The sequence below is a fragment of the Fusarium redolens genome, assembly GCF_020744475.1.
Source record: "Fusarium redolens strain MPI-CAGE-AT-0023 chromosome Unknown BKA55scaffold_7, whole genome shotgun sequence".
Lineage (NCBI taxonomy): Eukaryota > Fungi > Ascomycota > Sordariomycetes > Hypocreales > Nectriaceae > Fusarium > Fusarium redolens.
The window spans coordinates 2,495,505-2,522,820 of NW_025763670.1; the positions used below are offsets into that span (position 1 = coordinate 2,495,505).

At 47.8% G+C, this 27,316-nt stretch overlaps 13 protein-coding genes across 13 annotated transcripts; 5 read left to right on the forward strand and 8 right to left on the reverse strand.

The window, feature by feature from the left end:
* Positions 1-884: 884 nt before the first annotated feature.
* BKA55DRAFT_689846 (major facilitator superfamily domain-containing protein) lies at positions 885-2,568 on the reverse strand (the record flags this gene model as incomplete). The annotated part of the gene is made up of 4 exons (XM_046199402.1): positions 885-1,941; positions 1,990-2,155; positions 2,202-2,352; positions 2,401-2,568. 4 exons carry the CDS (start codon positions 2,566-2,568, stop codon positions 885-887), a joined length of 1,542 nt encoding a protein of 513 aa, XP_046050595.1.
* Positions 2,569-3,331: 763 nt separating this feature from the next.
* On the reverse strand, positions 3,332-4,484 carry BKA55DRAFT_567409 (uncharacterized protein). Its single transcript, XM_046192732.1, has one exon. The coding sequence runs from the start codon at positions 4,370-4,372 to the stop codon at positions 3,389-3,391; it is 984 nt and encodes a 327-aa protein (XP_046050596.1). The 5' UTR covers positions 4,373-4,484; the 3' UTR covers positions 3,332-3,388.
* A 233-nt stretch (positions 4,485-4,717) lies between these two features.
* On the forward strand, positions 4,718-6,413 carry BKA55DRAFT_510997 (FMN-dependent dehydrogenase-domain-containing protein; the record flags this gene model as incomplete). The annotated part of the gene is made up of 5 exons (XM_046187660.1): positions 4,718-4,859; positions 4,910-5,451; positions 5,503-5,966; positions 6,015-6,223; positions 6,271-6,413. 5 exons carry the CDS (start codon positions 4,718-4,720, stop codon positions 6,411-6,413), a joined length of 1,500 nt encoding a protein of 499 aa, XP_046050597.1.
* Positions 6,414-6,855: 442 nt separating this feature from the next.
* BKA55DRAFT_675505 (uncharacterized protein) lies at positions 6,856-8,006 on the reverse strand (the record flags this gene model as incomplete). The annotated part of the gene is made up of 1 exon (XM_046198072.1): positions 6,856-8,006. Exon 1 carries the CDS (start codon positions 7,816-7,818, stop codon positions 6,856-6,858), a length of 963 nt encoding a protein of 320 aa, XP_046050598.1. The 5' UTR covers positions 7,819-8,006.
* Positions 8,007-8,529: 523 nt separating this feature from the next.
* On the reverse strand, positions 8,530-9,811 carry BKA55DRAFT_567413 (BNR repeat-like domain-containing protein). Its single transcript, XM_046192733.1, has one exon. It carries the CDS (start codon positions 9,713-9,715, stop codon positions 8,573-8,575), a length of 1,143 nt encoding a protein of 380 aa, XP_046050599.1. The 5' UTR covers positions 9,716-9,811; the 3' UTR covers positions 8,530-8,572.
* Positions 9,812-9,965: 154 nt separating this feature from the next.
* BKA55DRAFT_567415 (NADP-dependent oxidoreductase domain-containing protein) lies at positions 9,966-11,259 on the forward strand. Its single transcript, XM_046192734.1, has 3 exons — positions 9,966-10,106; positions 10,153-10,547; positions 10,593-11,259. The coding sequence occupies exons 1-3, from the start codon at positions 10,093-10,095 to the stop codon at positions 11,201-11,203; spliced, it is 1,020 nt and encodes a 339-aa protein (XP_046050600.1). The 5' UTR covers positions 9,966-10,092; the 3' UTR covers positions 11,204-11,259.
* BKA55DRAFT_675508 (uncharacterized protein) lies at positions 11,260-13,522 on the reverse strand. Its single transcript, XM_046198073.1, has 5 exons — positions 13,417-13,522; positions 13,264-13,362; positions 13,102-13,214; positions 12,004-13,055; positions 11,260-11,957 (listed from the first exon to the last, which is right to left on the reverse strand). Exons 1-5 carry the CDS (start codon positions 13,465-13,467, stop codon positions 11,287-11,289), a joined length of 1,986 nt encoding a protein of 661 aa, XP_046050601.1. The 5' UTR covers positions 13,468-13,522; the 3' UTR covers positions 11,260-11,286.
* Positions 13,523-14,055: 533 nt separating this feature from the next.
* BKA55DRAFT_567418 (uncharacterized protein) lies at positions 14,056-15,751 on the forward strand. Its single transcript, XM_046192735.1, has one exon. The coding sequence runs from the start codon at positions 14,177-14,179 to the stop codon at positions 15,638-15,640; it is 1,464 nt and encodes a 487-aa protein (XP_046050602.1). The 5' UTR covers positions 14,056-14,176; the 3' UTR covers positions 15,641-15,751.
* On the reverse strand, positions 15,737-16,925 carry BKA55DRAFT_510640 (uncharacterized protein; the record flags this gene model as incomplete). Its single annotated transcript, XM_046187626.1, has 3 exons — positions 15,737-16,334; positions 16,390-16,431; positions 16,558-16,925. 3 exons carry the CDS (start codon positions 16,923-16,925, stop codon positions 15,737-15,739), a joined length of 1,008 nt encoding a protein of 335 aa, XP_046050603.1.
* A 1,225-nt stretch (positions 16,926-18,150) lies between these two features.
* On the forward strand, positions 18,151-20,288 carry BKA55DRAFT_614582 (uncharacterized protein). The gene is made up of 2 exons (XM_046196699.1): positions 18,151-18,508; positions 18,566-20,288. The coding sequence occupies exons 1-2, from the start codon at positions 18,416-18,418 to the stop codon at positions 20,264-20,266; spliced, it is 1,794 nt and encodes a 597-aa protein (XP_046050604.1). The 5' UTR covers positions 18,151-18,415; the 3' UTR covers positions 20,267-20,288.
* BKA55DRAFT_567420 (uncharacterized protein) lies at positions 20,277-21,740 on the reverse strand. The gene has a single exon (XM_046192736.1). The coding sequence runs from the start codon at positions 21,670-21,672 to the stop codon at positions 20,296-20,298; it is 1,377 nt and encodes a 458-aa protein (XP_046050605.1). The 5' UTR covers positions 21,673-21,740; the 3' UTR covers positions 20,277-20,295.
* Positions 21,741-22,170: 430 nt separating this feature from the next.
* Positions 22,171-24,596, forward strand: BKA55DRAFT_643481 (Melibiase-domain-containing protein; the record flags this gene model as incomplete). The annotated part of the gene is made up of 3 exons (XM_046197181.1): positions 22,171-22,348; positions 22,396-23,002; positions 23,054-24,596. Exons 1-3 carry the CDS (start codon positions 22,264-22,266, stop codon positions 24,594-24,596), a joined length of 2,235 nt encoding a protein of 744 aa, XP_046050606.1. The 5' UTR covers positions 22,171-22,263.
* On the reverse strand, positions 24,561-26,495 carry BKA55DRAFT_738051 (uncharacterized protein). The gene is made up of 3 exons (XM_046201384.1): positions 25,326-26,495; positions 25,054-25,274; positions 24,561-25,005 (listed from the first exon to the last, which is right to left on the reverse strand). Exons 1-3 carry the CDS (start codon positions 26,404-26,406, stop codon positions 24,844-24,846), a joined length of 1,464 nt encoding a protein of 487 aa, XP_046050607.1. The 5' UTR covers positions 26,407-26,495; the 3' UTR covers positions 24,561-24,843.
* Positions 26,496-27,316: the final 821 nt, after the last annotated feature.

Consider the following 27,316-nt stretch of genomic DNA (forward strand, 5'->3'; position numbering starts at 1 on the left):
GGTTCTGCTAATTGGAATGCTGGAGTTTACGCCTTGGCCTTGGCAATGTCGTTGCTACGCCTGGTTAAGCAGAAAGGCAATGTCTAAGGCTTTTAAATCGTGGATTATCCAGAAAACCTTGCATTAAACTGTTGCTAAGCAACTAAGTACCATCATTAAGGCCTAAAATAAGCATAAATTGCTGAAGCAACCGCATAGATACCGCAGAGGGGTGGTTGGTGGTAGAGCCTGTGGCGAAAACCGTTATTCTATGCTCCTGAAGTCTAACCCAAATTCTGTTCCAATACATCGCTTTTTAACAGGCAATTCAAATCAATGCAGGAAATATGCCATTACTCAAGCCATTCATAGCCAACTGGGCGAGATACTAAAAGTGGCGCAAAATCTGCTCTCAGTGGCATATACCCGCTTATGGAGCTCAGCGTGTTGATTGATGATATTGCCCTCACCGAGGCCGCGCATGCGTGTCATGTAGCAATAGAAAGCGATAAGAGAGTGCTAGTGCCTCAAGGCCACGAGGAGCTCCTCTTAGAGAGGACGGCAATAGAACATTCTGTCTGCAATTGACAGCTGCCGCAGATACAGACTGGACTGAGCCAGTCGGAGGGCACTATATCTTCTAGTCAAAAACCTCCTGTAGAGCAACAACTGCCGCAAGAAATCCCTAACATCACACCAGGAAACAGGGAAATAACAGCACGAGCAGGAAAGTAGTGATAGCTGGATCACTTAGCGGAACGCGCGGGATTATGAATATCGGGTTTATTGCTGAAATTGACATTAAGTCCTGGTTCACATCTGGCATGCAAGGGCTTGATAGGTCAGACATTTGGTAATTTGTATGAATTGAAGTACCCTGAAAACATCTCTTATCACTACTCCCACTACAGCTTATATTGGTACAGCGGGCTCTTCTCACCCATAGCCTCAAGCTCATCATCTGTGTACTTGCTTCGAATCTCAGTTTCGCTCAACTTGGACCGCTTCTTGTTAATCATGATCAAAGCAGTCTCAAGAGTAACTGCAGCCAGAATTCCTGCAACAGCGAATCCGAGAGAAGCACCGTATCCAGTTGTGTACTTGGGCTTCTCCTTGTCGATATAGATGTAGCTGCCATAGATACCACCAATTGTACCTGCACATGTAACGTATCCAATGCTGATGGCTCGCTTCGTAGGGTTGAGATTGTTGTCGATGTTCCAGGCACTGGTACCAGGCAAGATGGGATACATGCCAGCGCAAGCGAGACAGACTGCAAAGTAGCACACTCCGAGGTTCTGAACAATGAACTCGGCTTTTGTCATGAGGATGGAGAAAGCAATGATGATGCAGAGCTGAGGTCCAACAATAAAAGGCATTCTCCATTTATGTTTATCAGCGAAGCGAGCGAGGAGGTACGATGAGATGGCTCCGCAGAGATAAGGAGGAATGGTCATGAGCTGGGCGTTGCTGGATGTGAAGCCCATTCCCTTGACGATAGAGGGCATGGAGAACTTGAGACCGTAGTTGGGCGCAGCGTTGGACCAGGACATGATGATGAGGAGATATGCCTTCCAGTCCTTGATAACAGAGAACAAAGCCCCCTTATCAAAAGTCTTCTCGCGGTACTCTCCAGAGTTGGTGACTCTTCGGGAAGCTTGGCGCAGAATGAGATATCGCTTCTCTTCGTCGGTGAGCCAGTATGAGAGGGTTGGCGAGTCGATGAGCAAGAACCATGTGACGAAAGACATGACAATTGTGAAAATTCCTTCGATAAAGAAGATCCATCTCCAACCGCCCTGACCGCCAATGCCGTCCATTTTGGCGATGGCGTATGCGAAGAGGCCGGAGAAGGCGCCTCCTGTAGCGGCGGATGTATACAGAATCGCGACTCGGGTTTGCGTCTCGTGGGGGAGGTACCATTTCGAAATGATGAGGATAGCGCCGGGGAAGAAGCCAGCCCTGATGATGTCAGCATGTCATGAGATATAGTGGTGAGTGACTACATACTCAAAAAGACCAAGGAGGATCCGAATTGCGCAGAGTTGACCAAAATTGTGAATCAGACCAGTGCAGACCACGACGATACCCCAGATGAACATGATAGTAGCCATGTACTGAGAAGGCTTCTGGAACTTGTTGAGAATCATGTTGCTAGGAACCTCGGCGAGAATATCTGCTCATATTAGGACTGCTCATAATTATTAGACGGTTAAACATACAAGGAATGAAGTAGATTGAGAGAGCAATGTTGTACTGCTCTCCATTCATTCCAAGGTCTGGAAGCATTCCCTCGATCTTGGCGTTTCCGATATTGGCCTTATCGATGTAGGTGACAAGGTAGAGAATGGCTAGCATGGGCATGAGTCGCCACTGAAGATGTCAGATCTTGTCTGCGCAGACGGAGACCAGTCAACTTACATCAATCTTTGCCAAGACCTTCTTCTTCTTCTCCTCGGGAAAATTGGCTACAAACTCCATATCCTCAGGTGATAAACCACCATTGGTAGCCGCAGTGTTGGCATGATCAAGATGCGAAGCAATAGCCTCGACATCCTTCTCATCCGAGATGGAGTTCCTCAGAGCCATGGTCACCATTGAAAACTTGACTGTGAAAGTTGAAGATGCTGTTGATCCTGGTGATTTGGAGTATCACTGGATTGACAAGACCTTGATATCGGGGATATCAACTCCTTTTTATGGGATCAAAACTTGGCAAGCAAATTATGGGGATTGGATGCGGGGTATGGGGTATCGAATCTGGGGAAGATTGGCCGAGAGATTAGCGCTAGGCAGTCGTTAGACTTCTGAATGAATCGTGCTTGGAGACGCACTGATAGTTTCGGATTGGAGGGCAGAGTTGGTTGACCAGTAGGAGGGATGACCGAGAAGCCTGCCGCCCGCTTCGTGATATCTGTGCCACCCAAGACATCATCGAAAGATGATTGCAGCATCAGTGCAGGAAATGTAATCATTTGATGTCGGTTAAATGACCGAGTATCGCAATATTTACCATGAAATTGTTTTGTGATGATTGTGATCCTAGTACATACAAGCAGGGAACAAATGCGAAAGACAGAGACCGAGTCCACGATGAGATGGCGACGAGCTAATGCATCCCGATAGTCAAGCCCGACAGGGTGTAATGGCCAATACGTTTGAGTATTAAAATTGAACACGATAGAATCTGTTGTGAAAATGTCTATAGGGGAAACAATTACACGCATGCCTGTTCACACAGAATCTTGTTGTCTCGCCACTGAGCTTGGATCCAAGCAAGGTCTAGGCCCAGGAATTGTTGTCAACGGGCGTCATGCATTGATATGAAGCACTCACACCGAATAACAAGCAATGAGAAAACGGGCATTTTATTTTAACTGTCAAATTAATAACAGAAACTATTTACAGACTATTGCTTCCTCAATTGCTTCTCAGTATCAGCAAGGACACCCAGCGTCTTAACAGTCCACTCCTTCGCCTTATCATCAAGCGGCTGATAAGGCTTCCTCATGTGCCACGAACTCTCATTATCCAGCCCAATCTCCCTTCCAAGGAAATGCCACGCTCCATACTTGGTGTTGCTAATGCCCTTCTTACAAGCCCACTCAGCATGAGCTACAAGGCCTTGAAGCTTATTGGCCTCATCGATCTTTCCGGCCTTCCATAAGTCGTAAACACCTGCTGTACTGGAGGGGAAAATGTTACCCATCCCTGTAACACAACCGCTTCCGCCGCTGTGGAGGGTGGGGAGGAGATAATCACTGCTTCCGCCGTAAACACCGAATTGCTCGTGGGAGAAGAGCGCTGTTAATCTAGCGAGCTTTCCCACGTTTCCGCAGGTCAGCTTCACCGCTACAATGTTCGGTTCAGAAGCCAAAGTAGCTAGTTGATCAGAATCAAGATCAATGCCGGATGTAACAGCGGGAAAGTTGTAAATGACAATAGGTATCGGTGATGCCGCCGCCACTTCTCTGAAGTAAGACACGATAGCTTGGCTGGGTAGTGCTTTGGGCCAGTAATTCGGCGGCAGAAGCAACCCAAAGCCAGCACCAGCCTCAGCTGCATCTTTGGCGTTCTGGATCGACTCTTGCGTGGACTGTGCTGAGATGCCTGCCACAATGGGGTAGTCAGGTCCACCAGCTGCAGAAGCGGCCTGCACGGCTGTCTTGATGATGGCTTTACGCTCTTCTCGTGAAAGAAGAACTAGTTCGCCATTAGTGCCGAGGTAGACGAGACCATGCATACCGGCCTTGATTAATGCTTTACATTGGGTGTGCATGGCCTCATGGTCTACTTGTTGGGTTGGGTCGTCTGCTTTGTAGAGTGTGACGACGGGGGTGTAGACTCCTGGAGGGAGGGGCTTTGCCTTGGCTTGAATTGTGCTTCGCTCCATTTTGAAGACTGACTGATAGTGTGACTAGTGAGTTGTAGAGTGATTTACACGAAGTAACAGTTGTGTAATGAAGATATTGCTTGATGCAGTAACAATCCATGCTATCTCCGAGGTCTTAAGTGCACCAAAACTCCAAAGCCCAATGCGGGGTTCAACGCCCGGAGACATTCCCGGATGACCAATCCAGCCAATGGGAGGGTTCTCCGTAACCCCAGGCCGATACTCGGCATACCCGGGCTCTAAACAGCTTGTGGAGATAGTAAATTGTAGCCTCGGTGATTAGCTTATTTTCGAGGTCTACAACTTGTTTTGTTCTTGGAAACTCAGTCAATACTATCAGTAATCATGGAGACATCAATTGAGACGAGAAGAGTGTCTTTGGACGACTTGAAGCAGCACAACACGGCGAATGACTGCTGGATAGCTGTTCATTCCAAGGTTTGGGATATTACACATTTTATTAATGAGCATCCTGGTGGTCCAGAAGGTAAGTCGAGCAAATTGGGTGGTTGTGGCGAGACTAATCATGATGGCCAGTTCTGTTGAACCTCGCTGGTTCTGATGCCACTGAACTCTACAACGATGTCCACGCACCAGATATTATCGAAGACCTTCCAAGCGACAAACTAATTGGCCTTCTGGAAGAATCCTCAATCAGTCATCCAGCACCCAAAACCACAGAGCTCGATCCCGTACCGCCCCCAACATCACCAACACAAGCGAACGAAGTCCCCTCGACATCAAAGACCAAAACAATACCACCATTAGATGCGATCCTTAGTGCTCCCGACTTTGAAAAAGCAGCGCAAGAGTCACTCTCCGCGAAAACATGGGCCTTTTACTCCTCTGCTGCGACAGATCTCGTCACCCATGGGAAGAATAAGGAGTTAGTGCGGAGAGTCATGATCAGACCCAGGATCTTGAGGAATGTTTCGCAAGTGAACTACAAGACCAGTATTCTTGGGTTCGACAGTAATACACCGTTCTTTATTTCTCCTGCTGCGATGGCGAGACTTGCGCATCCTGAGGGGGAGTTGGCGCTTAGTCGGGCTGCGGCTAACGAAGGGATCATTCAATGTGTAAGTAAACCCATTGGTCAATTTTGAGCCTTCAACACTGACAATGACTAGATCTCGAGCAACGCCTCCTTTTCGTTAAAGTCAATCGTCAAAGCGGCTCCATCATCACAACCATTCTTCTTCCAGCTATACGTCAACTCCAACCACGAAAAGACCGTCGAGCTACTCAAGACAGTACGTGGTCTCGGTGTCAAAGCGATCTTTGTCACAGTTGATGCGCCTGTTCCTGGGAAGCGTGAGGCAGACGAGAGAGCTGCGCAGGAACAAACTGTCAAGTCGGCGATCAGTGGTGGTGAGAGCAGTAAGGATAAGAAGGGAAGTGGCTTTGGACGTCTCATGGCGCAGTACATCGATAAGTCCTTGTGTTGGGATGACTTGGCTTGGATCAGAGAGGCCAGTGGAGGATTACCTATTGTGTTGAAAGGTGTTCAAACTGCTGAAGACGTTATTAAGGCAGCGGAGTATGGAGTTGAGGGTGTGCTGTTGAGTAACCACGGTGGACGGTCGTTGGACGGGTAAGTCATTTCTTTAGCTTACCACATATCACAGCTAACCTTTTTCAGGGCCCAAGCAAGTATCTTGGTGTTGTTAGAATTGCGAAAGAATTGTCCAGAGGTCTTTGATAAGTTGGAAGTCTATATCGACGGCGGCTTTGAACGTGGCTCAGATATCCTGAAGGCCATCGCCCTTGGAGCTACTGCAGTTGGCATTGGCCGGCCATTCCTATACTCTCTTATTCACGGCCAAGATGGTGCCGAGCATCTTTGCCATAGTGAGTTTTCTGTGTCGCGGAAAGACGATCAAGCTAATGAAATGCAGTTCTTAAGGATGAGCTTGAGACTTCGATGCGACTTTGCGGCATCACGTCACTGAGTGAAGCAAGACCTAGCTTGGTGAATACGCTGGATGTTGATCATATGGTGGTTGGTAATGGCTTCGGGCGTCTGTTGTCGAGGCTGTAGATTAGGCTCTTCTAGAGGCACGTGTCAGGGTTGTCCATAGATCTACTCGCCCATTGGCATACATGTATACGATATTATTCTCTATACCACCTCTTACTTTCTTACTCGGTGTCCGTCATGTTTTCACCCATCGTATCTACGTCCTCAAAATAGCTTTGGCCTCATACCGCCATTGCATGTTGCAAATCATAGGCCATTTCTCAAGCCTATAAGATTTCTTTCAGCTGCCTGATGGCTTGAGCACGAATCCTAGTCGTATATCAAGAAGGTAAGAGGCGTCTTCATCCAGCCTCCCAACAGCATGCAAAATATCGCACATCATTACAAATCGTTGGCCAGAGCGAGACGTCGGGGATACGTTCACGAATTGTTTGCCCGTCAATCCCAGTATCACATAATCTCTCACTCAGCAGTGCTATTCCGATATGAATGTATTGGCAAACTAAGCCCTGGCAATCTTTGCCTGGAACGCCTTAACAGCATCCAAGACCTTTCCATCAGCCTCAAGTCCAAGACCATAACCCCTGGATACGTCAAATCTCGCCGGCCAACTATTTACAATTGCCTCAATCGCCGGATCCCTCTTCTCCTCAATTTGTGCAAGCGCCTTCTCACCACCAACCTCTTTCAGAGCATCGAGTATTTCCTGCACCGTGACTGTAATACCTGGCAAGTTGACCACTCTCGAATCGCCAAACTTCTCTTTTGGAACGTCTTTGATCTTGATGAGATTCTTGATAACTGTTGCCGGACTGCAGACCCAAAGCTCGAGGTCTCTACTAACGGGTAGAATATTGGGTACACCTTGTAGAGACTCTCGGACAATTCCTGACGCAAAGCTGGATGCCGCTGCTGAGGGTGTACCTGGACGGACGATGACAGTGGGTAATCTGACAATACGTCCGTCTAGGAAACCACGACGGGAGTAATCGTTGATCAAAAGCTCCACAAGTAGCTTTTGAATGCCGTAGGAGCTTTTAGGCTGAGGGAGTGTGCCAAACTCCGTCACAAGATCAGTCTGACCGTAGATAGCGCAAGAGCTAGCAAATATAACTTTCGTGCCGGGGTACTGCACCCTCAACACGTCAAGGATACTTCGCACTGAGTCAACGTTTATCTTAAGTCCTAGGTCGAGATTGGCTTCTGCGCCTCCAGACATGAGACCATGAAGAATGTAGACATGGCTGAAGCGGTTGGACAGCAGGGATGACACAGCTGAGGGGTTTGTTAGGTCTGCTTTGAGGGATGTGACCTGGTTTTCAGCTCCTGAGGGAATGTGGGGTGTGATGATATCGGTGAGGGTGAAGTGAGCATTGGGCATGTCGTTGAGGAGAGATGTGATGAGTTCTTGGCCGATGAAGCCGCCGGCTCCGGTTATGAGAACGTTGTCTTTTGTTTGAGTCATGATGGGGATTATTGGAAAGAAAATATGAGCGTTGTCTATTTGCAGGAGCGTTTGCAGGTACTGGATAGTGGAAATAGAGATACTGTCTTCATCTCAGAAACAACCTCTTTTTTAACATCAATTTACTTGAAATTGTGATCTATACGCATCGTCAATCTTCGGCTGTGGCTTACAGAGGCCCTGTTGCGTTGGTGGGTATAGTGAGTGTTCGGGTCTGCTTGATACTCTTGGCCGATTATGGGATCGCGGTGAGAAATCCTATTGGTCGAGTGCACACTCACGGATCTTGCACCATGTCTGGGCCGGGAACCAGACCGAGCCTTGACTGCGACAGAATTGAATGCAAGCGCAAGCTTCTCGCCACGCAAGGTAAGCTATCGCTGTGTATGGCTATCCCAGGGCGGAAAATCATGGGTTCATGTGGACACGGGGAAAGAATAAGTCGTCTAGATAGAGTTTCCATTACGCCCATTCAAATATAAGCAGGAATTATTGAAGAAAATACCAAAATTAAAAGAATTCTTCATGTTTAAAATATAACGGTGTACAGCCGTAGGGCAGATTCGGTTCATATGGCTGGTTTAAAGATAACTAACACCATTCGATCTTTACGGGTCTTGTGAAAGATGTGAAAAAAGATAGCCTCAAAACTCCTCAAGCCGTCAAACTGGTCTGAGAACTAGCAAGTTTACGGTTTTTGCACAAATCATCGACCAGCCTGCTTAGAAAGCATTATAAAAATTGAGATCTATTCCTAAGCGGACTCGACCCATGCCTCAACATCATCGATCCTAACATACTTGATATGCTGCCGATGCCAAGTATACGCAACATGCGCTACATCCCTACCCCCATCCTTCTCAATATAGATACTTGGATAACTCAACTCTCTATTCTCCTGCCCCGAAGAACTATTCGTCCCACAGAACCCATCTCCATCCTCAAGCACACGCTCTCTCCAAGTCAGCCCCTCATCCTCCGAAACTCCAAGGGTCAACGTCTTTCTCGGCGTTCCCCAGATTGCATCCTTTCCTGTCTTTGTGACTTGATTCGGTCGCTTATCGTCCTCAGGAGTGATGTCATCGTACAAGCCTTGCCGTTTGAGGGTATCAGCTGAGGCGTTTGATCTGTTGAAGACAATGGCGATATGGCCTGATGATAAACGGGCTGCGCAGATACCGCTGTTGGGGTTTGGAAGCATTGTTGGCTTTGGTGTTTCCCAGTCGATGCCGTTCTTGGACGTTGAGCGGTAGACGTTGTCTGCCCAGCGGCTGCGATAGAATGCTACCCAAGATGAAGAGCCAGCCGCTGGAGGGATGATGTTCATGTGGACAGATCCGATACTGTCTGGTGCTTGCTTCTCTTTCCAAGTGGCACCATTATCTTCTGAGTAGAGAACACCAGAGATATCATCACTTCCAATCCATCTGTGGCCAGGTTCTGTGCGGCAGTAGAAAACTGGCAGGATCCAGGTACCATCGCCGTTGATAACAATAGGCTGTCTGATAAAGATGCCAGTTACATCAGGGAGTAGACGAATGCCCTCAGACCAAGTACGACCCTGGTCAGAAGATGTACGTTTCAGGATATAAGCACCATCCTGATTACCCGCGTCTTGGGATGTATGAAGTAACCAGATCTCCCCATTGTGCGGGGCTCGGAATAAGACGGGGTTTTGACAACTCCTGTTCTCATCAAATGATATCTTTTTCGGGGTAGTCCAAGATGATGATCCTGGTTCTAATCGAGAAAGCCAGACACTGATATCCGGAAGACCTTCTTGAGAGCCGCCGAACCAAGTACATAACACAGTTTTGTCTGGAAGTTGCAACAAATTCGAAGCGTGCGACTGAACCGTCGCTGAAGGAACAGGAACAGTTTGAAGATTTGGTGCCATGTCGAATCTGTGCTGGAATTGTCAGACTGCTTGCTGCTGTTGCGATGAGTCTTGCCTTGGTGGTTTAAAACATCACCTCTTCTACGTAGATTTCCCTACTTCCCCACGATCTCAGCGGATATTAGCCCGAAACTAATTCCACTATAAATGACTCGTTGACCAATTGGAAAGATGGCCGATTGATTATGTGTTGGAGGTGAGGGGTTGATGATCCTTGGAATAATGCGGGGAAGGAAATGTTCGGCGATATCAGCGTTGGTCAGATCGGCGTGAAGATGAGTGGCATAAAAAGCGGCATTTAAATATCTGATAAAATTAACAAGACCTGTTGAGTAGTCACACCATCATAATTCACCATTCTTACCAGTGACTTCAAGATGGAATACGTCAGGTAAGCAAGTCCATCATCGCTTAGACCCCAGACACTAACAGCCCAGACTCGGCAACACAGGTCTCAAGATCTCAAAGGTCATCCTCGGATGCATGACCTTCGGCTCAAGCTCATGGCAGGGCTCACCTTGGGTTCTTGACGAAGAAGATGGCCTGAAGCTTCTCAAGGCCGCTTACGACCAAGGTATCAACACTTGGGATACAGCCGATACGTACTCCAATGGCGAGTCAGAAGTCATCATTGGCAAAGCCTTGAAGAAGTTCAACATTCCTCGTCAAAAGGTCGTTATCTTGTCAAAGATCTTTAACCCTGTTATGGATGATGGTACAAGGCCTGCGAGTATCAACGATGGGCCGCTTGTGAACCAGATGGGGTTGAGTAGGAAGCATATTTTTCATGCTGTTGATAAGTGTCTTGAACGACTTGGAACCGACTACATTGGTAAATTTCTCATCTACCTTGGTGATTGAATACTGACTTGTAAAGATGTCCTTCAAATTCACCGACTGGATCGTGAAACACCACCCGAAGAGATCATGCGCGCTCTCCACGACGTCGTTCAATCCGGCAAAGTCCGTTACATCGGCGCCTCATCAATGTACACATGGGAATTCGCACGCCTCCAGTACATCGCCCAATCCAAGGGCTGGACACCATTCATCTCCATGCAACCATTCTACAACCTCCTCTACCGCGAAGAAGAACGCGAGATGCTCCCCTTTTGCGAAGCCACAGGCGTCGGTGTCATTCCCTGGAGTCCCATCGCCCGAGGTCTCCTCGCCAAACCTCTGTCCAGCAAGAACGATGAGGCGAATCAGTCGATTAGGAGTCAGAGTGATAAGAAGACGGAAACGTGGTTTGCAGATGCGAATTTGGAAATTGTGAATAGGGTTGAGAAGGTTGCTGCTGATAAGGGGATTAGTATGGCGCTTGTAGCTACGGCGTGGGTTCTTCAGAAGGGGTGTTATCCGATTTTGGGATTGAACTCTGAGAAGAGAATTAAGGAGTCGGTGGAGGCGTTGAATGTCAAGTTTACGAAGGAGGAGTTGGATTATTTGGAGAGCGAGTACCGTCCAAGGAATATTCAAGGAATGTAGGCTTATAGTTAGGGAAAGCATTGTATAGAGATTTGGGAACAAATACATAGATGAATACCACCATGTTCAATTTAGATACTCCCTCATGTTCCTTCGGTATTTGGAAAGATAGCCATTGACTGCATATACCCATCCACATCAAGGAATGATGGATCAAAGCCAAAGATGGGTGACAGCCCAAAAGTTGTGTCCCACGTAGGTATTGTAGTTCCATCCATACCGGTAAACATATCAGGGTTAGTGTTATAAACATCTTCAAGACCTTGATTGGTTTCATTTCCGGGCATCATCGATGAAATGGCGTTCTGGACTTTGTCTTGAACTCCCTGCGAGGTGAGAAGACTTGTCACAGTCTCCAAACCTCTGATCATAAGATTAGCCAAATGCCACTTGCCCATAGACAAAGATCGGAAATGGCTGATTAGTCGTGTGATCTGATCTAGAGCTTGATCACGTCTGAAGAGATTATCCCCATATTTATGTGATACTTTGGCGAGGAACATGGCTGCGAAAGCTGTCATGGAAAGGAGATAAGATGGTATCCCGACAATGCTTGTGGAGAGATCAGGATCAGTGAGGAGGATGTCGATGATAGCCGATGCGGAAGTTACTGCCATGGATGCCGTGTCGAGAAAATGGCTGGGTATTTGGTTGGACTGTCCACGAAAGACGTGTGAGTAGAGATATAGTTGGGCGAGATGGAAGTGAAAGAGAGCTCCTTTTCGTGGAAATGCTCCGATGTTGGGATGTCCCTCTGCATCTCGTTAGTCTTGTGCAATAGTGAAGCTCAAGATACATACCTGGGAGCCGGTCAGTCCATTTGGTAATCCACTGATCAAGCTGCCGATGATAGTGTCCTATCTGACTGAGATACAATCTGGGAATCTCTTCTCCTTTATCGGGACCGAATAACCGCCGGATATTCCGCAAGATACCCATCAGCTCAACCTGACTCATGAGTCTTTCATCTTGGTCCGTAGCCAAAGGACAGTTCAGGATACCCTCCCAGTCTTGCGTAAGCCAGTCGTCCTGAATGATTGCCGGTCTATCATATAGAATAGCGAGATGTTGATCGCAGATATAGAGTATCGACCATATTCGCGCAGAGTCCATGGCTTCTTCGGATTGGTCTTTGATGGCTAGGCTATAGCTGTTGTGGATGTTGCATTCTGCAGCTCGTCGGATTGCATGGCCTGATAATGTCCAGGACAGATCGCTCAGCCAGTATGAGGCGATACTGAGAGCTCGGAAGTAATCTCTGTCACCTTGTCGTTGCAGCATCGACTTTTCGGTCAATCGACGAAGTTCAGAGTTGCAAATGCCATACACTTTATCTGCTGCTGGATCGTGAAGGGCTGCGATGGTAAGAGTGGCCGCGCAGAGGATAGAAGATTTGCGACGAAGCTGATCGAGGGTTTTGTAGGGGCATCCAATGGAGTAGATAAACCCGTCCAAACGATCTCGATAGACACAAAACAGCCGCTCAGCGTCGGCCAGAGAGATTTGTCCTTGAGAGATGAAATCATTAATGGCTTGACTCGGATTCTCATTCCCACTTCCAGGCGATCGAAGTGCTCTCATCCTGGTGAGAGTGTAGAGAGAATGAATAGGCGCATGGGGCAGTCTATCGTCTTCTGGCGTGAGTTTCGGTGAGTTATCGCACGATGGGCCATAGTTGTCTTCCAATAGTTGCTGGGTGGTTGGCTCTTGTGGTGGCGGTACTGACGAATCTTTTCGCTTGTTCATACGTGATGTTTGTAACGGTGGTAATTCTGGTAAGCCCATTATGTTTCTCATCTCCTTGACTGCTGCGTATACCTGATCAAGATCTGATAGCATGGCCTCAGATAACCTGATATATGTCAGCAGAATCTCAGTATAGTTGAGTTCTAGCATACTCTGTCTTTTCATCGATGATGGTTTGCAAGTTCTTGCTAACGGCGCAATTGCTCAGCTTCTTCTCTTTGCATCTTCGGCATGGAGGTCCAGCATCGTCCATAAAGCATTTAATCTGATCAAGTCAGTAACTTTATTTTATCTGTTTGTGGCGGCAATGGTACCTTGTGCTTCCGACATGTCGTGCATGCCCTGATATGTCTCGAGATATGAGCAACGGGATGCTCCGAATTCGAAGTTATCGCCACTCGTTTCGGCGGAGGCTATCACTGATCAGCGCCCATGCATCCTGCAGATCAATTGCATTGTTAACATACCACACTCCCCTCATACTCTTGCGTCGCTGTACTACCGTTTCGCTTCGACATGATGATTTGTTATCTCGTTTTCGCGATCGTTCATGGCCAGAAACACATCAAAGTTGCTCAGATTGAAAACGCGGGGGAGTTAGTCAGCCAAGAACACTCGTTTAACTAGAGCAGATGTGGTAGGGATCTGTCGCTGGGGAAATGCGGAGGCATTTAGTCCGAGTGCCTCCGCATGCTCAATGCAGATAATTTTATTCATTGTGGATCAAAACATTATGCAGTTTTATGAAGTGGTTGTTCTCGAGTTATGCTATTGTGCATGTGCACATGATATTATAGGATTGTGCGCCAGGTGCATAACGTGCTTTTGGTCCCACCTAAATGAATGGAGACAGCACGCACCCATTCATCTCACTGTGAGTGCAATGCACAAATTGTATCCAACTCGTGAACTGCAAAGCCCTCATTGACTGAAGGAGTGACTATACTCACATCTTCAGGCTTGGTCGCTTGTTATTCTGTCTCTGGTGAACTTTCAAAGCTCAGCCCGATCTAAAAGGCTGGCTTCTGGTTTCTCAAGGAGCCAATAGGGATGAAGACCGACAGACACGGACCAGCTCGCGGATGTCGGATATGAACCTGGCGATCTGTCGGCTACCCTAAACTCGTTCGGAAGACAGCGATTATTTATCTCAATTGACATCTACACCAATATCGCTGCTTTTCAAGATCAATAAGCAACACACAACCATCAGTACACTCACTCACCATGGCAGAAACTAGTACACTTCTATTATCTGAGGCCCTCTCATCGTTGCCTCCCGTTCCGTCTTCGCATCAGAAACTCCGCTCTCAGACACGCTACACTATCCTTGATACCTCCTCACGAGCTCCATTACTAGTCATCCTCGATGATGACCCAACAGGAACACAAACATGCCACGACATCACCATCTTAACAGTCTGGGATGTTCAAAACCTCGTATCGACATTCAAGCAAGTTGGAACAGGCAATGGCTTCTTCATCCTCACCAATTCACGCGCCCTTCATCCCCAACAGGCGAGGGAGCTCATGATTGAGATCTGCACCAATTTGAGGACAGCTTCCCAAGAAACGAATCTGCCTTATGAGATTGTGCTACGTGGTGACTCTATCTTGAGAGGCCATTTCCCTCTTGAGCCTGAAGCGGTTGAGCATGTGAACGGAGCGTTCGATGCGTGGATTTTGTGCCCGTTCTTCCTTCAGGGCGGGCGATACACTATTAACGATATTCACTACGTGCATGAGGGCGATAAACTCATTCCTGCCGCGGAAACACCTTTCGCGAAAGATGCTACGTTTGGATACAAGAGTTCTAACCTTCGAGATTACGTCGTGGAGAAGTCGAAGGGAAAGATTCCGCACGACAATATCGACTCCATTGACCTGGACACTATCCGTGTGGGTGGTCCCGATGCTGTCCTGGAAAAGATCATGCAGCTCCCAAAGCGAAGCGAAACTCCGGTTGTGCTCGTCATCAACGCGGCTGCAGATGAAGATATCGACGTTGTAGTCACCGCTCTTCTACAGGCGTCGCAGCAAGGAAGGCGGTTCTTGTATCGAACAGGTGCTGCCTTTGTCTCAGCACGTCTGGGAATTTCGTCTATTCCGCCTCTGTCCGCCGGACAACTCGGCTTATCCAAGAGTGTCGGCGGTCTCATCATCGCAGGCTCATATGTACCCAAAACCACCGCACAGCTGGACTCTCTGGTTCAAAAATCGGGAAATAATCTGACAACTATTACTTTGAACGTCAAAGCACTACTCAAGTCTGATGAAGCAGCGAAAGAGGATGTTGCAAAGGCAATCGAGCTTGCTTCACAGCATATCAAGAACGGGCAGGATGTTCTGGTTATGACCAGCCGAGAGCTCATCGTCGGGAAAGATGAGGTTGAGAGTCTGGATATTGGCTCAAAAATTGCACTGGCACTGGTGTCATTCCTACAGGGACTAGAGCAGAAGCCTCGATATATCATCGCGAAAGGAGGAATAACTTCTTCGGATATGGCGACAAAGGGATTGAGGATGAAGCGTGCGCTTATCGTTGGCCAAGCTGCACCTGGAGTTCCTATGTGGAGATGCGATGAGCCGGATTCCAAGTGGCCGGGTTTGAACTATGTTGTTTTCCCTGGAAATGTTGGTCATAACGATAGTTTGTACGAAGTCGTGAGGCAGTGGAGGGAGTTTGTGTAGTGTAGCTATCACAAATAGAACGCGGAATATGGTTGGTTTGCATTGAAGAGATGTAGGTGATGTTTGCATTGCGCGAGATTCTTCTATGGCTTTTCTTTATTTTGCTGTCGCTCTCACTATAGCTGTCTCATCTCCCTCACCCTGTGAAGAATTATCATCCCTCTCTGTAGCAGTCGTGAATGTCTTATGCACGTAGATGCCCCCGCCAACCTGCCCACTATGATGGAGGCCATCTAGAGGGATGCAGTCAGAAACGACAATGGCCCGAGGGGTGATTACTGATCCATGACCTCGACGGCGCTGTGAGCTCCGGCTGTCGTAATCAGCCGGATCTGTCCTTCCACTCCTCGATGTCGCGTACTTCTTGATGCCTCGTGTCAGTAAGCCTTTGAGTGCTGGTAGTGAGCCAACGACTAGAGCCGTTGCCGTTTCCACTGCGCCCCAAATAGCCAATCCCACAAGGTCGACTTTCTTGCCGACGATGACTTGTGACATGCGGACAATGGCGACGCAGATGATGATTATACCCAGGGAGAACGCAATGCCAAGTCCAATCTTTTTCTTCTTGTCCAGTTGTAAAGAGGGAAGGACTGCGATCGGGAGCGCCATGATCATAAGGTCGGTTATGATGTCGACGGTCGTGGAGAAGATGACGTTGAAGGACTGTCTCCATTGTTCTTGGGGAGAGTCACAGCTGCCTGTAGAGCAGTCAGTAAAAGATTGGATATCTAGAGAGGGAGCTGGTTGACTCACCATGGAAGTAGTTGGAAGGGGGATTGCACGTAAGAGCACTGCAGATGATGCAAACAGTGAGAGCCAAAGCTGCAAAGATCGAAACACCGTACCAACACCGGCGAATGACAGGGAACGGCTGCACCAGTCTATAAAACAGCGCTAGAAAGCTCGCTTTGACAGACCACAAGATGACCCAAAACAGCTTGATGATGGGGAACTGCCATCGAGTGATTTGACTGCGTTGGAACTCAAGCTCTTTCGGATCGTAGGCGATGCGACCGGCCTGGAGGTAGGTCATATACCACAGAGGATCCATCTGCTCGGTCTGCAGTATAGCCATGGTGAGGGTACATAGCCATGCCCAGGTGATCCAGTAGTCGTCGGCAAGAAAGCGTCGGTTCTGATGCCATCGAACGAAGAGCCGTAGTGATACAAAGAGTGTAGCGATTGTGAAGCATATCCAGACAATGATAATGAGGCCTTGGCGGTTGACCGAGCGAGCAGCGCCAGTGAGGGGAGCATCAGGATTTGGTGGTGGAGGCGTCGACATTTTGGTGTTGTGCAATGCCTTACATTCTGGACCATACTCGATCTCATAAGGCTTTCGATATAAGAGACGAGCGAGTTTGTCACATGGCGGCGACAAACATGTTGGTTCAAAACCAATCGGATGAAATGCGACAAACTCAAGGACAACGCAACAGAAGCAAGGGTTGGGGCAATTGGACGTAACGCCACAGCCGCATCACATTACAGGCGAAACACAAAAAGAAATTTGATCAAAGGGATATCTTGACTGGCTATCAACACCGATGCCTGTTCACAAATGAGATTATACAGCTCACGCAATGCAGTATGATAGCAACGTGCTTGAGGACCAAACTGGAAACATCTTTTGTCAATCACAGAACTGATAGTGGACCCTCATTTGCTTTTCATGAACAACTGCCTCTTGCTGGGTCAGATTAAGCACGCGACTCGTTCGTAGGCATGAGAGGCCGAGGGGCATTTGCAAAGCTGGGTGCATGGGACTGGATGAGAGAAAAGGGACAACAACTAGTTTGCCCTCTAGAATTGCTTTTTAATCGACCCATTTTCTGTTTGCGTAGCATTGAGGGATTCTCAGCCGCAGCAGTTGTTGGTTCCAAGTACGACAAACAGTGTAGATCTTACCGCTTGTAGTGAGCCTCACCAACGGTCGGAGTGGCAAACAATTACATGTAAGAAATTCAGGACCATCTGCGCCTCTTCAATGAGTGATTGCATTAATTGAAACCGGAGTGGAGATAAGATGACGGTTAGTTCCGCTCTTGGTTTCCTTAATGGATCATGCCCCTGGTCGGGATGAATCTTGGCATCGAGACAGCCACGCCATGTCTCATGCTTAAATGGCGGAGTGAACTCAATGGCCATACGAGAGTCTGCTGTTGAAGTCGAAGATACTAGATATAAATATTTCCATGGATATCAAGTAAACTGTGCCCAGGGTATATGGTGACTCTTGTATAAGCTTGATCCTTTAATTAAAGTCAAGGATGGCTTGGCATGCTCTCTTGAACCGTTGGCCTCACAATACTCCAATAAAATGCAACTTGGCATGGATGAAGTTTGGTATGTGATAACTCACAATTCATCCGAGATTCGCAAGTTCTGATTTGCAGAAAAAATGCCGTTACATCTAATCTGGAGTCTTGCGCCGTTGCCGCATGGCTGCATATCCGGGGTTCCCGGTGCCTGCATGATGTTTGTGTCCTTCGCTTCCCACCAGCAGTAAATCTAGACTCTGAATACCTGCCTCATATTCACTAGTACCATTGAAAAGAGAGCAAACAGAGCCGCCACCAACAAAAGGAGATTGCCTGATGAGCTTCTCACTTCCGCAAGCTCAACAGGGTTGCACAAGCCGTAGACCTCGGACTCCGCTGCGGTGAAATGACGCATTACAGAATAATGTTCCGCATAGATTAAAACTTGATGAGTGCCACTTAGCTGCATCCCCCTCTTTATCAACTTTCTTTTTCCTGAGGCCCATCTATCAGCATGTATCTCGGGTCTCTTTTTCCCTTGCTCGCAGTTCTTGCCCTTGGCACCTTGGGAGAAGAAGCGATTGGCGCATCTTCGAGATGCAAATGTGTATGTATACGATAAACCTGCAATTCTATCATATTTGACTTCAGCTGACGGCTAAAGGTTCCCGGCCAAAGTTGCTGGCCTTCTGCTGCAGAATGGAAAGCTTTCAACAAGAAGATCGGGGCCAGTCTTATCAAGACTGAGCCAATCGCGCAGTCATGCTACCCCGGTCCAGAGAAGGATCTGAAGCAATGCGCGTATGTGAACAAAATGTGGTCGGATCAGGATTTCCAGTCCTCAAATCCTATCGGAAGACCTTATCCGTATAACATCACCTGTGCACCGGTGGATTACGCTGCTGGCCAAGAGCCTACTACCTGTAGTCTCGGTTCTTTACCTGTTTACGCTGTTAATGCTACTACACTATCACAAATCCGAGATACAATTGCGTATGCGCGTGAGCGGAACATTAGACTTGTCGTTACTGGAACAGGTCATGATCTTCTCGGTCGCTCCGATGGGTTCGGTGGTCTTGAGCTTTGGCTTCATCAATTCAAGAACGGGATTAATTTCCAAAAGACTTACAAATCTGAGAATCAGTGCAAGAAGTCTGGCTGGAAGGGTAGTGCTATCAAGATTGACGGCAACTACCAGTGGCGCGATGTTTACAAGGTTGCTGAGGCCAACAATGTCATTGCAGTTGGTGGGGGTTCTATCACGCCTGGAGCGATCGGCGGGTGGGCTTCTGGTGGTGGCCATGGACCTGCGACGAGGAACTACGGCCTTGGTGCTGATCAGATTCTGGAAGCAGAAGTGATGCTAGCTGATGGAAGAGTCGTAATCGCCAATCACTGTGAGAATACTGGACTGTTCCGCTCCATGCGAGGCGGTGGGCCTGGCTATGGTGTTACCTTGAGCAGTACCATCAAGGCTCATCCCAATGTCGAAGTTGTTACAGCTCATCACTTACAAATCGCGCCGCTGGAAAAATCCGAGAAGAATGCAGATCTACTCGATGCCGTTTCTGTCTTGCTGCAGTCGCTTCCTGATCTCAACGACGCTGGCTTCGCTGGGTATGGTTACTGGTTCCGTAACTTCCCCACCGTTTTCGTTGGAAATGCTACCTCTGGTTATTCTCACGGCTTTTGGACAATCGGGAAGGGCCGTGAAGAGGCTGAAGTCAGCTGGGCTCCAGTAAGAAAGGCGCTGTCCAAGTTCAAGGATAAGCTCTACATGAACGAGAGTTGGGCCACATATGACGATTACTGGTCATTCTACCATGCTGAGTCAGGACTGTATGACCCAACTGGAGATACTTCAGTTTTGACCTCGAGGCTCATTGACCGTCAAAGTGTGGAGAGCTTCGACAAAGTCAGAGATGCCGTCGAAGCCATGAGCGGCAAACCCGATGAATTCGGCACAAGTGTCATTCTTCTTACTTCCGGTGGTCAAGTCTTCAAGGACGCCTCAGACAAGACAAGTGGACTTCACCCTGCCTGGAGAAAGTCACACTTCGTTCTCATCTCAGGCACTGGAACTTCCCGCACTGCAAGTCTCGCTGAGCGTAAAGCAGCAAACGATGATGTGACGTTCGTCAAGGGTGCTGCAGCGAAGAAGCTGGCTCCCAACACCGGTGGTTATATGAACGAGGGTGATCGCAATGATCCTGATTGGAAGAAGTCCTTCTATGGTAGCTTGTATGGGGAGCACCTCAAGACCAAGAAGAAGTACGATCCGTCTCACGTTCTCTACTGTCCTACTTGTGTTGGGTCTGAGGACTGGATTGAGAGACCAGATGGACCTTTATGTAGAGTTAAATAGATAGGACAAATCTAGATTTAAGCAGTTACCTATCGAATAATGCTTCTGAGTTGTGTTTCTGGTGGATCCCAAACAACATCCTGAATCCGAAGCCTTTGTCGAGCTGGAACCTCGATCGTAGTCCAAGAAGCCGAAGTAATTTCTATGTTCTCTTCATTCCTGAACAAGAGCATCGGCAGCAACGGTTTCCCTTCCTCTACTATAAATCTCTTTTGACATCCCTCTTCCGATGGAGCTATAGCATCCATCGCTCTTGTGCTGATGGCCTCGTAAAGTATCTTTGCATCCTCAACTCTTCCAGCATGAAACAATCCAACACCCCAGCTTGCTATCCCAAGAGGATCTCCATTACCATGTGGAGTAAACGGATTGCCAACATTGTTAACTGACAGGCAGGCATTGATTCCGTAATCCTGAATTAGTTTTGGTACCATGATTGTACCGCATGGCCGACTTAGTGGTTCATCCTGTTCCGAATAGTCAGGCCCATGTCTCCCCATCATATAGAGATCACTAGTCGGCAGTCCGACGAAGTGCACAGGCAATCTCGTCTCTCTCAATGACCTTGAAAGCCCAAGGAGATCGTTATGCGTAGCCCGAGTAAGTCTGGTAGCATGTCCAAGAACGACAGTCGGAGCGCCGGGGTATGTAGGCCAATTAAGAAACTTGAGTTCTTCAATGATGTGCTCAAAGACAGACATATGGGTTCCATTGCCTTCGAGGCTGAATTCGATGTGAAAGTCAAGGTATTTGCCATATTTCAGTGCTGTTTCGATAGCCCAACGTATGTTCTGACGTTTCGCTGCAACATCTGTTTCCACATATGGTGTAGTTCCAATAACATCAATCTCTGAACCAAACTGAACAATCGCTTTCTCAAGCATGGCTCGGTTTGCCTCTCCTTGCTCTGTCGAGAATACGGGATCTTGTGCAAAGACGCAGATTTGCACATCAACAAAACCTCCAAAACTTGCAAACTCTCTCTTGAGCCGGATGCCCACCTCCAGAGTTTTGAGTTCAGTGACAGTGTCTACTTCAACAAAAGCTCTCATGCTTGTGACACCCTGCTTATAGCTTGTGGCTATAAGCTGAGAGCCTCGTAGGTACAAGTCCTCCTCAGTGTAACGTTTCTTTGCTTCGGCTGTATTGACCATGGCTTCCTGAAACCCTCCCGTTTTTGACGCCAGATCAGAGTAGTCCGGATGGCCCGGGGCTGTCGAATGGTTGCAGGTGAGAAGATATGGTTTGTCGAGATGAATATGGGGATGACAGAGTGAGGGAAGCATTACGCTTGGTGTTGTCTTATCGGAAGCTGGTCTCAAGGAGGTCACCACTCCATCCTGTACCCGGATATCCCATTGTGTCGAAGAGACTTGGAACGGAAGAATGATGTTTTTGAGATCCATGATGACTTATACTAAGATTCTGCGAGTTGAAATTGAGAGAATGAACTCTTGAAGATCGTGGATCCATTCACGGTGTCATTATTCCCCTCATCTCGAATGTGGACCAATCACGGTGAACAATTATCCGTCCTATGAATTGTTTAACCTTGCTTCGTGATCATCTCCACAAATGAGACTGAGTATTTGCTCCGATAAATTAATATTATCCGTTCCTCCACCTCAGGCTTATTGCCGAATTTCTTCAAGTCAGGTTTATCATTTGCGCGGATAAACTCAACGTCATAAACAAGTTTTATGGTCCAAACCCATCTCCAATTCTGGGGAATCTGGGCTGATCCTCCGCACAAACGATGACGATCTTGACTCAAAGGGGTATCTTTCGGTAGTCCAACATCATCCAGTTCAACATCTCCTCCACAATACTCCAATTCAAGATCGGCCCGAGTTGAGATCATCACGAGTTGCTACATATCGAGATTTTTGAATTTTCAGTGTAACATTGAACGTTTTCGAGGATTTATAAAGATGTCGGCCCCTTCGGATGACCCCTCGGGTTTGACTTTCGTTTAACCAACTTCTACCAGGGTCAAGATGGTGCTTGTTACATCAAAGGGCTTTGCGACGGCGGCAGTGCTGTTTTGTCAGGTCATTTCGGCTCTTGCGGAGAGTTCAGACCGTAAGTCTTCATCTTTTCATATTGAACAATGGTTAACATGTCTGCAGCAATTCACGTTGACGGCACGTCTTTCGCTCTGAATGGCGACAATGTTTCATATCGCTTCCACGTCGACAACACCACCGGAGACCTCATCAACGATCACTACGGTGGTCCCGTCGCTGAAGATGGCATCACCACTGAAATTGGCCCCATCCAAGGCTGGGTCAATTTAATCGGCCGAGTCCGTCGAGAATTCCCAGACCACGGCAGAGGAGACTTTCGTATTCCAGCTTTTCAGCTCCAGCAAGCAAGTGGCACAACCGTCACCGACTTTCGATACAAGTCTCATAAGGTTGTACAAGGGAAGCCTGGGTTACCTGGTCTTCCGTCGACTTTTGGAGAGGTTGATGATGTCTCAACTTTGGTTGTGCAAATGTACGACAATTACAGCTCTATTGCTGTTGATCTCTCGTATTCGATCTTTCCAAAGTATGATGCTATTGTGAGAAGTGTAAACATTACGAACCAGGGTAACGCGACTATCAACTTGAGGAAGGTTTCTAGCTGGAGTGTAGATCTGCAGCAGGATAATCTGGACCTTATTGAGATCAAGGGTGACTGGGCTCGTGAGGGTATGCGTGTGCGCAGAAAGGTGGACTTTGGGACACAAGGGTACGTATTGTTTCCGTGGAACGACAACGCAGGGTGTTAACAGAAATGCAGATTCCAAAGCTCAACCGGTTACTCTTCGCATCTCCACAACCCGTTCCTCGCTCTCGTTTCATCAACTGCTACCGAAACACAAGGAGAAGCTTGGGGCTTTTCTCTGGTGTATACCGGCTCCTTCGCCGTTGACGTCGAGAAGAGCTCCCAGGGACTTACCCGCGCCATTCTCGGTCTCAATTCTCTGGACTTTTCGTGGCCACTGAAACCCGGACAAACCTTCACCACTCCCGAGGTCGTGTCAGTCTTCTCTGACAAGGGTGTTGGTGGCATGTCGAGGCAGTTCCACCGCCTTTACAGAAAGCACTTGATGAAGAGCAAATACGCAGAAGAGACACGCCCTGTCCTTCTCAACAGCTGGGAGGGCTTGGCGTTCGATATCAATGAGACTGCTATTGAGAAGATCGCCAAGCAATCTGCAGACCTCGGTATCAAACTGTTTGTCATGGATGATGGCTGGTTCGGTAACAAGTACCCGCGAGTTAACGATACAGCGGGTCTTGGAGACTGGCAGCCTGACAAGTCACGATTTCCTGATGGATTGACACCTCTTGTTGAGAATGTTACCGATCTGAAAGTTGCTAATTCTTCCGATGAGCTGAAGTTCGGTATCTGGTTCGAGCCTGAAATGGTCAACCCCGAGTCGGATTTGTATGACAAGCACCCAGATTGGGCAATCCACGCAGGCTCTTATCCCCGAACTGAGACACGTAACCAATTGGTTGTCAACCTAGCTTTGCCTGAGGTCCAAGAGTTCATCATCGACTTCGTTTCCAAGGTTCTCCGCGAATCACCAATCTCCTACGTCAAGTGGGACAACAACCGTGGAATCCACGAGACTCCTGATCCTACTCTGAACTACAAGTATATGCTGGGTCTTTATCATGTCTTTGAGACTTTAACGAGTCGCTTCCCTGACGTTCTCTGGGAAGGATGTGCTTCAGGTGGTGGCCGATTTGACCCCGGTGTTCTTCAGTGGTTCCCTCAAATTTGGACATCTGATGATACAGACGCAGTTGAACGTATCGCCATCCAATTTGGCACTTCACTTGCTTATCCCCCATCTGCCATGGGTGCCCATTTGTCGCATGTGCCCAATGGAAATACCCAGAGAATAACCTCTGTCAAGTTCAGAGCACATGTTGCTATGATGGGGGGCTCCTTTGGTGTTGAACTTGATCCTAGTGATCTTGAACCAGAGGAGAAGGAACAGATTCCTGGTCTTATTGAACTATCTGAGAAGATCAACCCCATTGTAATCACGGGAGATTTCTATCGACTGGCTCTGCCTGAGGAAACGAGATATCCAGCTGGACAGTTCATCTCTGAGGATGGCAAGAAGGTTGTGCTATTTGCATTCCAGACAAGGGCGACTATCAACAACTCTTGGCCTTGGTTCAGACTTCAAGGCCTGGATGCAAGTGCCAAGTACAAGGTGGATAATAACCAGACGGTTTCTGGTTCGACGCTGATGAATCTTGGCATTCAATTGAGGTTTGAAGGAGATTATGATAGTCAGGTCTTGATAATTGAGAAGCAATAGTTCGGATAGCTAAGCGATGGATCAAGATACTGTAAATAACTGAAAACAAAAGGGTCCCTCAGTAATCTCAATATCTCCGCAACACGCAATAACTCGAAACTGTCCATCTCAAACGTAAAATCACGCCCGGAAGCATACTGAACAGGCCAAGACAACCTCCCCTTTCAGTAGCAACCTTCCCATCTTCCCCCTCTCGTAAGTTCTTAGGCAGCCTGAAACCTACATCACCATAAGCCAAGCAAACGGCCTAATTCTGTGGCAGCTGTGCATTGATAAGTTGCTGCAGTTGACGCAGAGTGTCCACGCTCATGGTGACATTGACCATCTCGGAACCTTCAAGGCCATTGGAAGTAGCTACGTCAGGGTTTGGATAGTACCAGCACGCGATAGCAATAATGGCATAAATGACCTACAAATGTCAGTCGCTACGAATGCTCATTTGAGGGTCTTGACTTACAACAAGAAGTGCTCCTTCGAGCCAGTTGGACTCGCCATCACGAAGGAAGTTTCCAACAACCAAGATGGACAAGACAAGAAGAACGATCATGAAGATCTCAAAGTTTAGGTCCATTGGCTTTCCGATGGCCCAGCCGACGAGAACAACAAGTGGACCGTTAAAAAGGGCAGTTTGAATAGATGGTCCGAGACAGTGGTATAGAGCAACGTTGATTACTCCATCTAGTCAGGCTGTTAGCATTGATTCATCCTGTAGCGATACATTATACTCACCCCATGCTTCATCAATAGCTGTCAGATGCTCAGCGGCCTTCTCAACAAAAGGCAAAAGGATAAGACCCAAGAACTGATCCGGTACTCCACTATCAACAACATGCTCAATCTTCTCAACGAGGAAGATGAGAAGAGCAGTCACAAAAGCGAGAGCAATCAACAGAGCAACGATGGTCTCTGTCATGGTAAACTTTGGCTTCTCCATATCGGCCTCACGATCAGCATCTCGATGCTCATCCATCTCAATAACTTCGTCGAAAATACTGTGCTGGCTACTGGCTTGGTACCAGATGTAGAAGAAGAAGGCGATAATCAGCGCAATAGATGTTGCTTGGCTGATGCGAAGAACATCGTCTTGGAGTTTACCCTCTGTGAACTTCTCGTGCAGAACCCTGAAGCCTGGGAAGTCGGGTACAACCTCGGCTTTGAGGGCGGAGTAGAATGCACTGGGAATGAGGAGACCAAATGCTGCGACGAGAAGGAGTCCTGTGCCAACCTCTGAGATAATGGCGTGGAACTTTTGACTGGCCTGCTTGAGGCCACCGACGAAGAAACACAGGCCAAGACAGAGAAGTAGATTAGTCAGGATGCTGCCGAGAATTGCTGCTTGGATGATGGGGATGAGATTGCCTTCATCTCCGTTGTCCTCATGCGAGTTGACTTCGTGCTTCGAAAGCAAGACGATGAAGAGGATAATCTCAATGATGGATCCAAATGTCGTCTCAATGAGAATACCAGCTACCTTGGGAAGTTTTCGCGCGAACTCTTGTCCAGCAAATCCAAGCAGATTGGCAGTTGGGATGACGGCGATATACGCGGTAGCAAACTTCCAGAGATGCAGGCCTGAGAAGAACTGAAGGATGATGGCGATAGGCACAAAAGGCCAAAGGATGTTGACCCATTTCGACGCGGTGCAAGAGCTTCGCCAGAGAACAGAGAGGAAATGTCGTGGATGGAAACCGCTTCTTCCGCTCTCGCCCTCATGGGCAATGTGACTTGAGATTTGCGGCAGAAGCGGGGTTGATTCATCTCTGTGACCAGAGCCATTGCTTCCATGGCCTGGGAGGATATTGCTCGCCATTATCGCTAACAGAACAAACAAATGCTCAATAAGCTTGATCACAGAAAGCGTAACAAGGTTTCAGTTGGAGAGAGGGCCGAGAAATAAAGATGGGAAAGACTCCTGGACAAGATCAAAGGGGTTGGGATCGTAATAACGTGACGCTGGTGTTGGCGGTGGTGGCGCAGGATAGCCAATGATTTTACTGTGATGAGACACATTGACGGGGGTTTTTCAGCAGGGATCGAAACTCTAAACAAAGCTTGTTTTGCTGACGTTTGCTCAGCAAGGTTCTAGACCTCTTGAGAAGCATTGGCCAGCTTCTTACCCCGCAGAGTAAAATCTGATCTGACTTTGCTCGAGGGAAGTTTCGATGGGATTTAGCGGTAGATATTCACTATCTGTCGTGTACTCCGAAGACGCTATGCTCTCACTGTGAAAGTTTAGTGAGCCAAGGTCACTCCATAGTTATCGATAATGAAACCATCTCACCAAACAAGTTTAGCCATGTCTCACAGCCCCAAGACGGAATGGCGCCCTTGATACTAGCGCGCACAAGGATGCAAAAGACTAAAAAAATAAGAACACATCGTGCCAAAATTACTGCTGATCCCGTCATCGGCAGTCGTGTTTTTTTTGACACCGGAATCAACGAATGGGAGACGCGTCTCCCCGCACTCACCTCCCTTCTTCCATGCAGCGTGACATTCCCTCACCGATTCTCACCGATGGAGAGTTTCACTTTTGCCTTACCGAGAAGCACCTATTATGTAAAATGGTAATACGCTTTAGTGTGTGTTGGCCACGGCTACGACGGACCACATTGCGTGAGGACTGGTATAGGTTATCGTTATGTAAATTTTACATACACTTTTGTGGGTGAAAAGTTTGAACTCATGTGATGAGAAATGGAAGTTTCTCATTTTCTGTC